At 39.6% G+C, this 13,055-nt stretch overlaps 1 protein-coding gene across 1 annotated transcript; it reads left to right on the forward strand.

Annotated features, from left to right (window-relative positions):
- The first annotated feature begins 10,211 nt into the window (after nucleotides 1-10,211).
- Nucleotides 10,212-12,165, forward strand: LOC145033628 (pectate lyase 4-like). Its single transcript, XM_078982206.1, has 4 exons — nucleotides 10,212-10,451; nucleotides 10,560-11,187; nucleotides 11,281-11,523; nucleotides 11,652-12,165. Exons 1-4 carry the CDS (start codon nucleotides 10,303-10,305, stop codon nucleotides 11,859-11,861), a joined length of 1,230 nt encoding a protein of 409 aa, XP_078838332.1. The 5' UTR covers nucleotides 10,212-10,302; the 3' UTR covers nucleotides 11,862-12,165.
- Nucleotides 12,166-13,055: the final 890 nt, after the last annotated feature.

A 13,055-nucleotide genomic window follows, 5' to 3' on the forward strand; every position in this document is an offset into this window, starting at 1 on the left:
TTTTGTACCTCTCTTTATATATGTTCTTTTTCCTTACCACAAATCTTCATAAATGGTCCATGGTTTTTTTTTTTTTTTTTTTTTTTTTTTTTTTTTTTTTTTTCTTCCACATATCAAGTTTAGTCCAATTTTCTTGTACCTCTCCATTGCCATTGGAAATAGCGGTCATCATCAAAACAAAACCAAAATCAAACCTGATCAAAATTAAAATCATATGATGAAAGTTAAAATCAATACCAGATTAGAATCCTGATTCCAAATCAAAATCAAAGTTGAAAATAAAAACCTGATAAAAATTCTGATTCCAAAACCATTAATTTCTATGATACAAGTTTCTGAAACATGCTGAGGTTAGAAACGATTTCAAAATCCGGGTTCCAAATCAAATCAAAGCTTAAAATCAAGATCAAATATAAGGAACCATTGAATGGAACCAATATTGTCTCTTCCAAGTCCGTTGTTGAGAAAACACAAGATGATAATAGACTTGAAAATCCAAATTGGACATATTAACACAAGATATCTAAGGCAAAATGGATGTGGTAGTGGCTCTAGCTGTTTCACGTTGGGGATGGGGAACGAAGGATAAAGATGATGGAGGGGTTGGTTGTAGTGGTTTGAAGTGGCTGGAGAAGACAATCTAGAAAAAGAGAGAAGAAAGGGTGAATGGTTATGGTTTCCAACAATTGTGACGATCGGTTTCTTGTTAGGTTTCCGGTTACTGAACATCAGAGGGGCTAGCTAGGGTTAGGTTTCGAGTGCTATATTGCTCCAAAGGGCTTTCCGAGCTCACAAACTTATATCATGAACCCTGTTTGGGTTGACTCCAAGAATTCCGGTAGTAGTAAGACGTACCCGTATGGGTGGTTCTTCAATTTTCGGAGAGGGAAGAAGGGTAATCACCTATCGTCGATGGTAAAGATAGGGGAGGTGAAAAATTAGATTCTGAGAAGAAGAAGGGTAAGTGCCTAAGTGGGTGGAACAGTGTAACACCTGGTCTAGGTTATATTTATTTTTTAAAATTTAAGGTTTTGGACAGGAACTCGACGAGTTGGGGAGCTCCAACTCATCGTGTAGAGATTTTTATAGACACAGGTTAAGCATCCTACTCGATGAGCTGGGAGCCCGAACTCGATGAGTAGGCGCTGGAAAGGAAAACCCTAATTTTCTGGGTTTGCACCATATATAATCTCCTTAAGCCTTAGAGGCTGAGCCCTTATCAGCCCCCTAAACCCTAATATCGATATTGCAAACCCTAATCTCCATTTCCTTCCATATTACGAGCTAATTGGCATTTTGGAGCAAGAGGAGGAGAAGTTGGTGGGAGAAAGGCAATGATCTAGCAAGCATCTTCAGTTTGGCACTGTGGTGAACTGTTGTGAGTATTCAAAACCCAATTTTTATGTATATGCATAGCTAGATCTAAGATGTTTTCCTTTCTCCCCTCCTATTCTTAGTTGTACATGCATGAGATTCATAAAGCTTGCAACTTTATGAATCTCCAAGGCAAGAGAGCCTCATAGTGGGTTAGATCTGACTTTTGATCAAGTTTTAATACCATGCATTTAGGGCATATTTCTTCTTTTTGGCCATTTTGCTTTCAAGACACGCACTGGACATGCATGTCCATAAAGCTTCAATCTTTGGGACGTCCTTGAGGTTAGTGTTGGATTAGTGTCTAAGGCTGTAACTATTTTTGGTAAGTACTTGACCCGGTTGTGCATGATCCTTTTGGGTTGCCTTCACCATAGCAACTTGATAGGGTGATTTAGAGAGAAGAGATATTATTATTAATGTATTATAGGAATAATATGTTAAAAGAATAATAATATTATTTGATTAATATAAATCATAAATTAATTAGGAATTAATTTGGTGACTTAAAGAGATTAATTGAATAAAGGGGTATAAACTGTCAAATATGTGAAAGTTGTATTTTGAGCTGATAACCCTTATTGATATGGGTTGGACGATTTTAGGGATGTGGATCACCTAGAAATCGTCCAAGGCCTTATCTAGGAAAGGATTTGGATTGCTTTGAGGCTAAGTTATCCAATTAGGGTTTTAAGGTGAAACCCTAGGAGCTCTCAGTATAAATAGACCCATAGGGTTGAGGAAATCGGCCACTCTTGTGATTGGAGAAACCCTAGAGCCGATTTCCCTCTTCCTCATCTCTCTCAAATCATCTTCTTGCTACTTGGTGTTTGTAAGCCATTAGAGGAGTGCCATTTGTGACTCTAAGCTCCAAGAAGAATAATGTTTCAAGCAAGTAACTCAAGGTATTATTCTAGATCTGTTTTCATATGATTTTGATTGTTAGTTTACATTAGATCAAGCCATGAAAGTCTTGGATATATTGCATGTTCAATTAGTGAAACCTAGATCCAAGCTATAGGGTTGCATGTGCACATAGGGAAAGTTCTTATGTCTAAAACCCATCAGTTAGAACCTCTCTTGAAAGGGGGTAGGCTCCATATCTCTAAGGTCTTGGGTTTAATGGTTAAGTGTTTGGGTTTACAAGGCTTGATAGAGGGTTTTTGGACTTTCGAATGGTACCAAAGGATAAAGTTGGAAACATTATCCTTTAGGTCACACTAGGAGTACGGATATGAGCATTAGAGTCCCTGGAATCAAAGGATAATTCGAATGGATGCAACAAGGGGGAAACTAGACGAGTTGCCTCATCGACTCGGTGAGTTGGATCGGGTTTTCCCGCTTTCTGGATATTGTGGGGACTCGACGAGTTGTCCTGACATCTCGAAAAATTGACTAGGATTTTTACCGGTTTTATGGACTCTGAAGGAACTCGAAGAGTCGCTAGATGCACTCGATGAGTTGGGGTCAACATGGACTGTTGACCATGGTTGACCATGTTTGAATGTAAGGGTATTTTTGGTATTTTGGGATTTTGACAAGTTTGTTACATAATGGTTGTAGGCAGTTGAGTTTGAGCTGTGAGTTGGGACTTATCTTATAGGTTTAACATTTCTTGAGAGGTGAGTCTCCTCACCATGCCAATGGGTCGAAGGCACCAAGGTCGGCCCATCTTATGATATGTGATATGTTAGTTGATGTAGTGATATGAAGTACATTAGTTGGTTATATGCTATATGATATGCTAGTTATTCCTGTGATATTGCACGAAAGACCATGGGGGGTGCCCATGGTACTTGGCTATAAGACCACGTGTGGGTACCCATGGCATTCCAGGTAAAGACCATATGGGGTGTCCATGACACTTGGCTATAAGACCATGTGGGGGTGCCTATGACATTTCAAGTAAGACCATGTGGGGCGCCCATGTCACATAGGTGTAAGATCATGTGGGGTTGCTCGTGGCATCCTGGAGTGAGACCCAGGAGGGTGTCCAGGGCATCCTTATCTGTTAGTATGGATGGCTTATGTGATTGATATGTATTATATGGTTATGTGGGGTATGATATGGGGAACTCACTAAGCATTAGCTTACATTTTGTTGTTTGTTTCAGGTATTTCAGAGCCTAAGGGCAAGGGCACTCCGACATTTTATATGGGGACACTTTGATTTTATGAATAATGTATCTGATGTTTGGATTTGAAAACAATTATGTTTGGAATTTTATAACTTATGGAAATGGATTCGTTAATTAAAAATGAAAATTTTTATTGAGATTTCGGGCTATTACAAGTTGGTATCAGAGCCTTGGTTTGAAGGATGCAGGCACACTCTCGGGTGTGTCAGGACTCAAACTAAGGAAATGGTAAAGCTGTTTTCAAAAGTCAAAAGTTAACAACTTCTCAAAATGGAAAAAGGGGAGAGTGCAATGCACATGATGGACCGATCCCAAGTAAGTAGTTCCCCTAATATGTTAGCCATGTTTTACTGATAGTTGGATTATGATAATCGTATGAATCTTGATATGCGTATGCTTTCAAAATTGTATACGGTTAGGGTCTTATAGCCTCATAATGATTGATTTGGCCTTATTTTCCGTCCCCTGTCTGGTTGTGGTCTTAGGGTAGAGTCTGTTATTCGAAAGTCTATTTGATCCTGTTCTATTTATAATTTGCATGCATATAGCAACCTGTTATGATTGAGTTTTGGTTTGATATGGATGGAGCAAATCTTAGGATAGCCTAGGATTTGAGCTATGTGGTAGCATGTGAGATATGTTTTATTCTGTGATGAATTAGAGTTATTAGGTAGAGCCTTGGCGAAGGTACATGTAAGAGTGGAAGGTAGTATTAGGCCCGTACTACTGAAAGCACAGGACCCGTACCCAAACCAATGTTAGATCTGGAAGCTCTAAGGAGAACCGATGTGGGAGGATCCCTTCTTTGGACATCCTGATCATTATGTTTTATGGTATTGCAGTGCAATATGGTGGCGACACGACATGGAGCTGGGGGATCTGGACCGGGATCCGGGTCGGGCTAGAATATCGATCCCATTGATGAGAGGCTGCGTGAGCTTATCGCGGCTGAGGTTACGAGAGGCATACTTGTATCTACCCCAGTGATCTTTGGGAAAGTCAAGGAAGGGATGATGAAGATCATGGAGGAGCGGCTCAGGTCCTTCCGAGCCAAGATTGCGGCGGGCCAAGTCGGGGCCCGAACTCCATCGTTCTGGGAGTTCAAGGCGTGCGGAGCGTCAGAGTTCTTTGGGGTTCGGGACCCCATCATTAGTCGACCCTGGGTGGCAGACATGGAGAATGCCCAATGCACGAGCTCTTGCCCCAAGGCGGAAAAAGTGGGGTTTTCTTCGTGTATGTTAAGGGACCGAGCTAGGGATAGGTGGGAGGAGGTGACCTATCAAGTGGGATCAACTATAGTGGCCGAGATGTCATGGGAGGAGTTCGTTAGATGTTTTGAGTTGGTGCTTGCACCATCCATAAAGGTGCAACGAATTGTGAGGGAATTCCAGGAGTTATAACAGACCACCGAGACTGTGGCAGATATCACCGCCAAGTTTCAGGAACAAGCATTATTGATCCTGCAATATGTTGCAGATGAGGAAATGAGGAGATTAAGGTATCATTCCATATTGAGGGAAGATATCCGTGAGTTCGTGAGTTTTTCAGGGTGCAAAACCTTTAATGAGATGGTGAAGAAGGCCTGGGAATGGGAGATGGAGTTGGATTTCCGTACCAAGCGGAAACCAGAGCAGGCACAGACAACTGTGGGTTAGGCTAAAAAGCCTAACACCTCTGATTTTTTTAGTAGGGGCCAGCAGGGTCGTACCCGGTACGCCAAGTGCGGTAAGCCGAAAAATGGGGCTTGTCGAGCAGTGAGCTCGGGATGTTACACGTGTGGACAACAAGGCCACATGAGCAGGGATTGCCACAAAAAGGGCTTGATTTGTTTTCACGGAAAACAGAGCAGCCATAAAAGGGCCGACTGTCTGAGGTTGCAGGGAGGAGCAGTTGCGGCACATGCGTTCGTTATAATGAGGATCACGGATGGCCGCCCTTCCAAGGCGGAAGCTCCTGCACTGAAAAGCCGCACATTTCAGCTAACCACGTAGGAGGCTCGAGCTACACCAGACGTCGTGGCTGGTACGTAAACTATTTTTTTATTTTATATTATTTGATTATGCTTATATGTATACCTATATGCACTTGTATAAGGACCTTTTTGGTCAACGGTATGTCATCTCATGTTATTTTCGACTCGGGAGCTACCCGATCGTTCGTATCTCTTGCGCTTAGCAAGAAGTTCTGGGATGCTCTAGGAATGTTGGATTCCCCGCTTGAGGTCGAGATTATAGATGATCACATAGTGAGTGTTTCGAGGGTATATTGGGACTGTGTCCTGAATGTGTGTGGGGAGAGGTTTCATATTGATTTGGTACCGATAACATTGGGGGGACTGAAGGTGATTATTGGGATGAACTGGTTGGGGGACATTTGGGCCATGATAGATTGCGAGTGCTAGCTAGCGAGAGTTCGAACCCTATGTGGGGGAGAACTGGTTATTCATGGAGAAAGGGCCTTGCAGGGGCTAACCCTCTGTTCGTCTGCTAGAGCTAGGAGACTTCTCCATCAGGGTTGTTTGGGATTTTTGGTGTACATCTTAGAAATGGGGGTTGAGCCTATGACATATTTAGGTAGTGTGTCATTTATACGGGATTTTCAGGATATCTTTCCCAAAGAGTTGTCAGGGGTGCCTCCAGAGAGGCAGACAAAGTTTTGTATTGATTTGGTACTGGGTGCTGCTCCGATAGCCAAAGCACCATATCGGCTAGCTCTGCCCAAGATGCAAAAGCTGTTTATGCAACTTCAGGAGCTGCTAGATCGAGGGTTTATCCGTCCGAGCAGTTCCCTGTGGGGAGCACCGATCATGTTCGTGAAAAGGAAGGACGGTTCACACATGATGTGTATTGATTATCGAGAACTTAACAAGTTAACGGTAAAACACCGTTATCCGCTCCCGAGGATCGATGATTTGTTCGATCAGCTACAGGGTGCATCTTGGTTTTCCAAGATTGATCTGCGGTTGGGGTACCATCAAATGAGGATATAAGGAAGACAACTTTCAGGACTCGGTACGGGAATCATGAGTTTGTGGTGATGCCATTCGGGCTTACCAATTCCCCATCATCATTCATGGATCTCATGAACAAGGTGTAGGCTGATGCTGGATCGGTCGGTGATTGTTTTCATTAATGATATCCTGGTCTACTGTAAGACCAAGGAACAACACAAGCAACATCCGAGGGAGGTATTGGAGACACTAAGAATGAAAAGGCTTTATGCCAAGTTCTCAAAGTGTGATTTTTGGTTGTAATAGGTGCAAATTTTGGGGCACATCATCAACCAGGAGGGTATTTCAGTCGATCCAGCCAAGGTTGAGGTAGTGATGTGGTGGAAGTGCTGGAGAATGCATCTGAGATTCGTAGCTTCTTGGGTCTAGCGGGGTATTATCGAAGATTCATCCAGGATTTATCCAAGATCGCTATGCCATTGACCCGTTTGACCAAGAAGAATGTGACTTTTCGGTGGGGCCCAAACCAGCAGTCGGCTTTCGACACCTTGTGGCAGAGGTTGTATGAGGCTTCGATTCTAGTACTACCCGAGGGGTTGGATGATTTGGTAGTGTATTTTGATGCATTGATCTCAGGGTTAGGGGCGGTACTGATGTAGAGGGGGCATGTGATCGCATACACCTTAATGCAGTTGATGCCTCATGAGGCGAATTACCCCACTCACGACCTGGAATTGGGGCAATGATGTTTGCTCTCAAAATCTGTATGCATTACTTGTATGGAGTTCCGTGCACCATCTTTACTGACCACAAAAGTTTGAAGTATTTGATGGATCAGCAGAACCTCAACATGCGACAAAGGAGGTGGTTGGATGTCCTGAAAGATTATGACTGTGAGATCTTATACCATCCAGGGGAAGGCCAACGTGGTAACCGATGCTATGAGCCGCAAGACAGCGGTTTCCCCGATTGGGAACGTTTTTTTTAGGATGACGGTGATCTCTCTAATGTTGGATATGATGAAGGAAGCTCAGATGGAGGGTTTGAAGAGAGAAAATTGGAAGTTAGAGCAAATTCATGGTCAAATTCCCTTGTTTGTTTAGGATAGTCAGGGTCTTTTGACACAGTGTGGCCGAGTGTGGGTTCCGGAATCTAGTGGAGCGAGACAGAAGATATTGGAAGATACACACAAGTCCATGTCCTCTATACATCTGACGCTACAAAAATGTATAGAGGCCTGAGAATGAGTTATTGGTGGCCCTGCATGAAGCGGGAGAAATCCAGGTTTGTGGAGCGATGCTTGACTTGCAGGAAGGTCAAGGCCGAATATCAGCGACCTTATGGCAAGGTTCAGTCGCTACCTATTCCCATGTGCAAATGGGAGAAATCACCATGGAATTCATCATGAAGTTACCAAGGACAACACGGGGTGTGGATGCGATATGGGTTATCATGGACAGATTAACGAAGAGTACCTATTTTATTCCGATCTCTGAGAGTATCTCTGCTGAAAAATTAGCAGACGTTTATGTGCGAGAAGTGATGGTTAGGCATGCGGTGCCGATATCAGTGATCTCGAATCGGGACGTCCGATTTACATCCAGGTTTTAGTGGAATTTCCAAGACGAGTTGGGAACTCAGTTACACTTCAACACCGCATACCACCCTCAGACAGACGACAAGAGCGAGCAGACGATCCAGATGCTTGAGGATATGCTTTAGGCATGTGTACTGGACCTTGTGTTAGATTAGGTATCTAAGCCCATAACTATTTTGGTATGTACTCGACCTGATTATTAGCATGGTCCTTTTGGGTTGCCTTCATCATAACAACTGATAGGATGAATTATGGGGAAAGAGGATTAATTGTGATTTATTAATATATATTATATGAATAATATATTAAAATAGAAATCATATTCTTTAATAAATATTGATCAAGAATTAATTTAGAATTAATTTAGTGATCAAAATAGATTAATTAAATCAATGGGACTGATACTGTGATTATAAGATAATTGCAATTGGGCTGATGGATCACCTTGGAATAAAGGTTGGACGAATTCTATGGGAAGCCCATAAGGAATTCGTCCAAGGGATATTCTAGAAGTCATATTTAAAGCCGAAATTCTGTGCAAATTACTATTTTAACCCCCGGTTAATTTAAGGTGAGTTCAATATATAGGAACAATTGTATGTTATGTGTTATATGTGCTATGTGCTTTTCAGTGTTATTATTCTGAGTTATTTTCCCGTGTTATTTTTATTCGCTATTTTTAATAGCAAAATTATACCTTTGACCATGTGATCAGTGAAAGGACTTAGATTCACGGTGGTACTGGTATGTAGCCTCTGGCCATGTAGAACATGTCTCGTAAGAGAATGACTTTTATTCTATGACATTGGTAGAAGGTTAGATATGAATGGTATGTAGCCTTTGACCATGTAGAGCATGACTCTGTAAGAGAATGAACTCTATTCTATGGTATTGGCAAATGGTTAGATAGAGCTATAAGCCTGAAATCTACCAAAATGTTAATCAGAAATTATATGTCTTCTGTGCCATTTGAGCCAAAACTTTATTGATGCATATCAAGTATTGAAATCGTTATGTCTCATTGATCGTAAATCTTTGAATCAAATCTTGAGTTGATATTGAAAGCCTGACATATGATACACATATGCTATTGTTGTTCTTGTTCCCTTTTGCCTCTGTCATATTGGTATATATAAGGTATAAGGTTATATTATATCTACTTATTGAATTCACTAAGCGTTATCGCTTATCCTTCTCAATGTTTAACAATTGTAGGTGATGAGTATCCAATATAGTTTTATACTGCTGAAAGATTTAGAATAGGTAATACTATTTCTCTGTATTTTAATGTTCATGTATGTATATAAATAGTAGATTCCTGGGTAGGCATGAAATGTAATAAAACTTAGTCGGTTTGTATCCAATCTTTTGTAATCACTTTATCAATATAAAATATTGTTTTATAAATATGCATGTAGCATGTTTTGAGTAAATAACCTAAGAATTTTTTTTTATGAAATAGTATGAAAGTTTGGGTATTTCATAAATACGAAAGTTAGAGTCTTTTAATAAGATTTGAATGAGATGATGACTAAGACTGTGAATGGAGTGTGGGTGATGACATGAAGTAGAGTTGAATGATTATTGAATGATTCAATATAAGAGATAAAGTGATGATTATGATTGAATAAGTGTTTAATAGATTGTAGGTGGTATTGTATAAATGTTTAATAGATGAGGTGATAATCCACTAAACTCTAGAGTTCAATGGATTGTGGATGTCTTAATAGATTAAAAATATTTTGCGTTTTTATTGTATGTATATCGTATAATATCTTTGGCATACAATTTCATATGCATTATGTTAAAAACTTTCTAATTTTTTTCCCCTTTATAAAAGAATAATTATAAAAAATGATCTTGAAATTCTAACTCTATAACGTAGTTATGACATATATACTGCTTATTTGCTTATATAGAAGAACGTCCGACAATCACTCTGTATCCCACATTTTAATGAAAACTTTTAGACCGAGCAAATTTAATAAATGTGGTGTCGTCCTTATTTTCCGGTCATCGTATAATTTCTTGGTGTTCATTTTTAGTAGTAACAATCGTGACCAAGTACTCTTTGGTAAACCGCATATTACTACATCGACAATTTCTTATATAAACAACCAATCGAAGATCTACGAGGACAAGCCTAACAAAGAGTCACTTTCTGTTAATTGTTGTGGAATAATTAACATAGTGATTCACTTAAGATTGGTATAACACTAACGTACTTCTAAGCAAAGAGGTCGATGGAGACTCATAATTTAATCCTATTATTCATCCATGTCGTTCTTTTTATGGCGCCGGGTATTTTAGCAGCTGGTCGGAGAGATGTAGATGACAATACAAACCAACATGGCGATCCTCATCATCCCGAGCTGTTTGCAGCAGAGTTTGCGTGCGTTTATTTCTTTTCTTTAACACATATAGAGTTATACACACGTATATGTAGTTGCAACATTGTGCATGGTAGTAACTATTATCTATATATGTAAATCTTTTGTAGTGCTGCTCCAAAAAGGAGGAACCTAAAAGCCTGCGTTGCAGTAAACCAAATAGACAAGTGCTGGAGGTGCAAAGCCGATTGGGCAGACAATCGTCAAGCATTAGCCGATTGCGCTCTTGGTTTTGGAAAGGGAACCACCGGTGGCAAAGGTGGCGACATCTATGAGGTGACTGATCCTTCAGACGACGATTTTACGGAGCCAAAGGAAGGAACCCTCCGTTGGGGTGTCACCCGAGACAGACCTTTATGGATCACCTTTGCAAAAGATATGGTTATCAATCTAAAACAAGAGCTCGTAATAAATAATGATAAGACACTTGATGGTAGGGGTGCTGCCGTCGAGATATGTAATGGTGGAGGTCTCTCTGTATTCAAAGTGAAGAATGTCATTATTCATGGGATCCACATCCACGATATTCAAGAAACCCCCGGAGGTGACATTAAGAGTAATGAGGGAAAAGCAATGCCAAGATCAAAACACGATGGTGATGGTATTATGGTTTTTGGTTCTACGAATGTATGGATCGACCATTGCTGGCTTCATGATGGCCCAGATGGGCTTATCGATGTCACGATGGGTTCTACAATGGTAACCATATCCAACTGTAAATTCAGCAAACACGACAAAGTAAGAAACTAACATTTCAATATGATCATGCATGTTGAACATTCGTATCTATATTGATTATCTAATTTTCTAAATTTCTTCATACGTGATCAGGTCATGTTGCTAGGAGCAGATGCTACACATAGTGAAGATAAAGCTATGAAAGTTACTCTCGCATACAACAAGTTTGTTGAAGGTTGTGTTCAAAGAATGCCAAGGTGTCGATGGGGACTTACACAGGTCGTTAACAATGACTTTGAGAAATGGGGAGAGTATGCTATCGGTGGTAGCAATGAACCAACCATTCTTAGTCAAGGCAACAAATATGTGGCTCCCGATGGCGCTAATTATAAAGAGGTATGCAAAACCACCCATGCAAAGTCTCTTATTCGGTTATTCCAGTAAACTTTATATTATTATAAACAACTTAACTTCCATCATAATGTTCTTTTTAATTTGGTCTAACAAAAACTTGTATTGTGAAGGTTACGCGAAGGGCTGAAGCAACTGAGGACGAGTGGAGTAAATGGAGTTGGAAATCAGAAAACGACGTTTTAGAGAACGGAGCTACCTTCAAACAATCAGGTGGTGATATACCGATAACCCCAGAAATGATCACACCTGACACAACACCAGTTACGGAACTAACAGCTGATGCTGGCTTACTCGTGTGCTCTCCTGGGACGCCTTGTTAAGCACCCAAAACAACGAACATTAAGGTGGTGCCGAGGAATAAGGACCGTGACTGTATAAGGTCAACGACTAATTGACTACGAGAAATCAGTGAAATCTCTTGTCATTAGTTATTCTTCATTTAAAGTTTCACCGAATTTTGTTATTAATATTTGAATCTTTTAGTGACTGAATATTTTCGATCAATAAAAGTCACTACTTAGAGATTAGGTTATTTGTTTTATCTGTATTTGCTTTTGTCATACACATGTAAAATAAGAAAAGCAACGTGATATAATGAAGTACATTTTTATTGCTTGAAACGTACACGTTGTGTTGATATTGATCATGCTAATGTTGCAAGCCACCAAAAGGATATATCCAAGTAGTGTCTAATTGGGGGATAAGAGTAGCCATCATGATGCATCAATTGTCATATCATATCTTTCAAAAGTTTAATATTAGGGCATTAGGGCCTCCTAACAACTATGAAAAAATATAGAATTCTACAAACCTTAATATAACATTGTTATTATTTGTTTTCTCATTAAAAAATTATATAATCAATAAGCTTTATCCATTTGAATGTTAATTCTCACAATTCAAAACTAAGAGTTTTGCCATTTAAAAAGAAATAAAATATAGCATATAATTATTTTAAATAATTAAATTGTTTGAAAGTGACAAGATTATATTTAACAGTTTAATTAATGTTTAAATTCAGTTTCAATTGGAGCAGACAAGTTTCAAATGATTTCGAAGGTACATTCTCTTCTTGAATCCTTTGATATTCCTTTTAGTTCATATAATGCTATTTTGTTTGACTTCGATGATACTCTATCTTACATTAATGCCATGCTTATTTTTGTTAGTATTGATGCTGAGAACTCGAAATCATTATTGACAGAAACACAGAAAAGGTTGGAGTCCAAGAGGAGTAGAGTAGAAAATCTAGAATTGCAGCTGAAAAATGTTACTTTTGATAGGGATAATATCAAAATGGATAATTGTATTTTGATGAAACAACATAAAATCTATTTTAATTTTGCTAAAAGATTGTATGCTAAACTGACCGATTTACATTATTCCTCTGACAAAAGTAAGGAACAACGTACGAAATTATTTGCTTTTTTGGTATTCGCAAGGGAGAAAATTGATTCGACATCCTATGACTGTGAGAAAAAGATTTCTGAATTTGACAAGATCCCAAATAATTC

Source organism: Lactuca saligna, chromosome 3 (assembly GCF_052625555.1).
Source record: "Lactuca saligna cultivar CGN05327 chromosome 3, ASM5262555v1, whole genome shotgun sequence".
Classification (NCBI taxonomy): domain Eukaryota; kingdom Viridiplantae; phylum Streptophyta; class Magnoliopsida; order Asterales; family Asteraceae; genus Lactuca; species Lactuca saligna.

Coding starts and splice junctions, on each gene's coding strand:
- LOC145033628 (XM_078982206.1), top strand. CDS start 10,303: ATGGAGACTCATAATTTAATCCTATTATTCATCCATGTCGTTCTTTTT. Junction 10,452..10,559: donor CTGTTTGCAGCAGAGTTTGC/GTGCGTTTATTT, acceptor AATCTTTTGTAG/TGCTGCTCCAAAAAGGAGGA. Junction 11,524..11,651: donor ATGGCGCTAATTATAAAGAG/GTATGCAAAACC, acceptor TGTATTGTGAAG/GTTACGCGAAGGGCTGAAGC.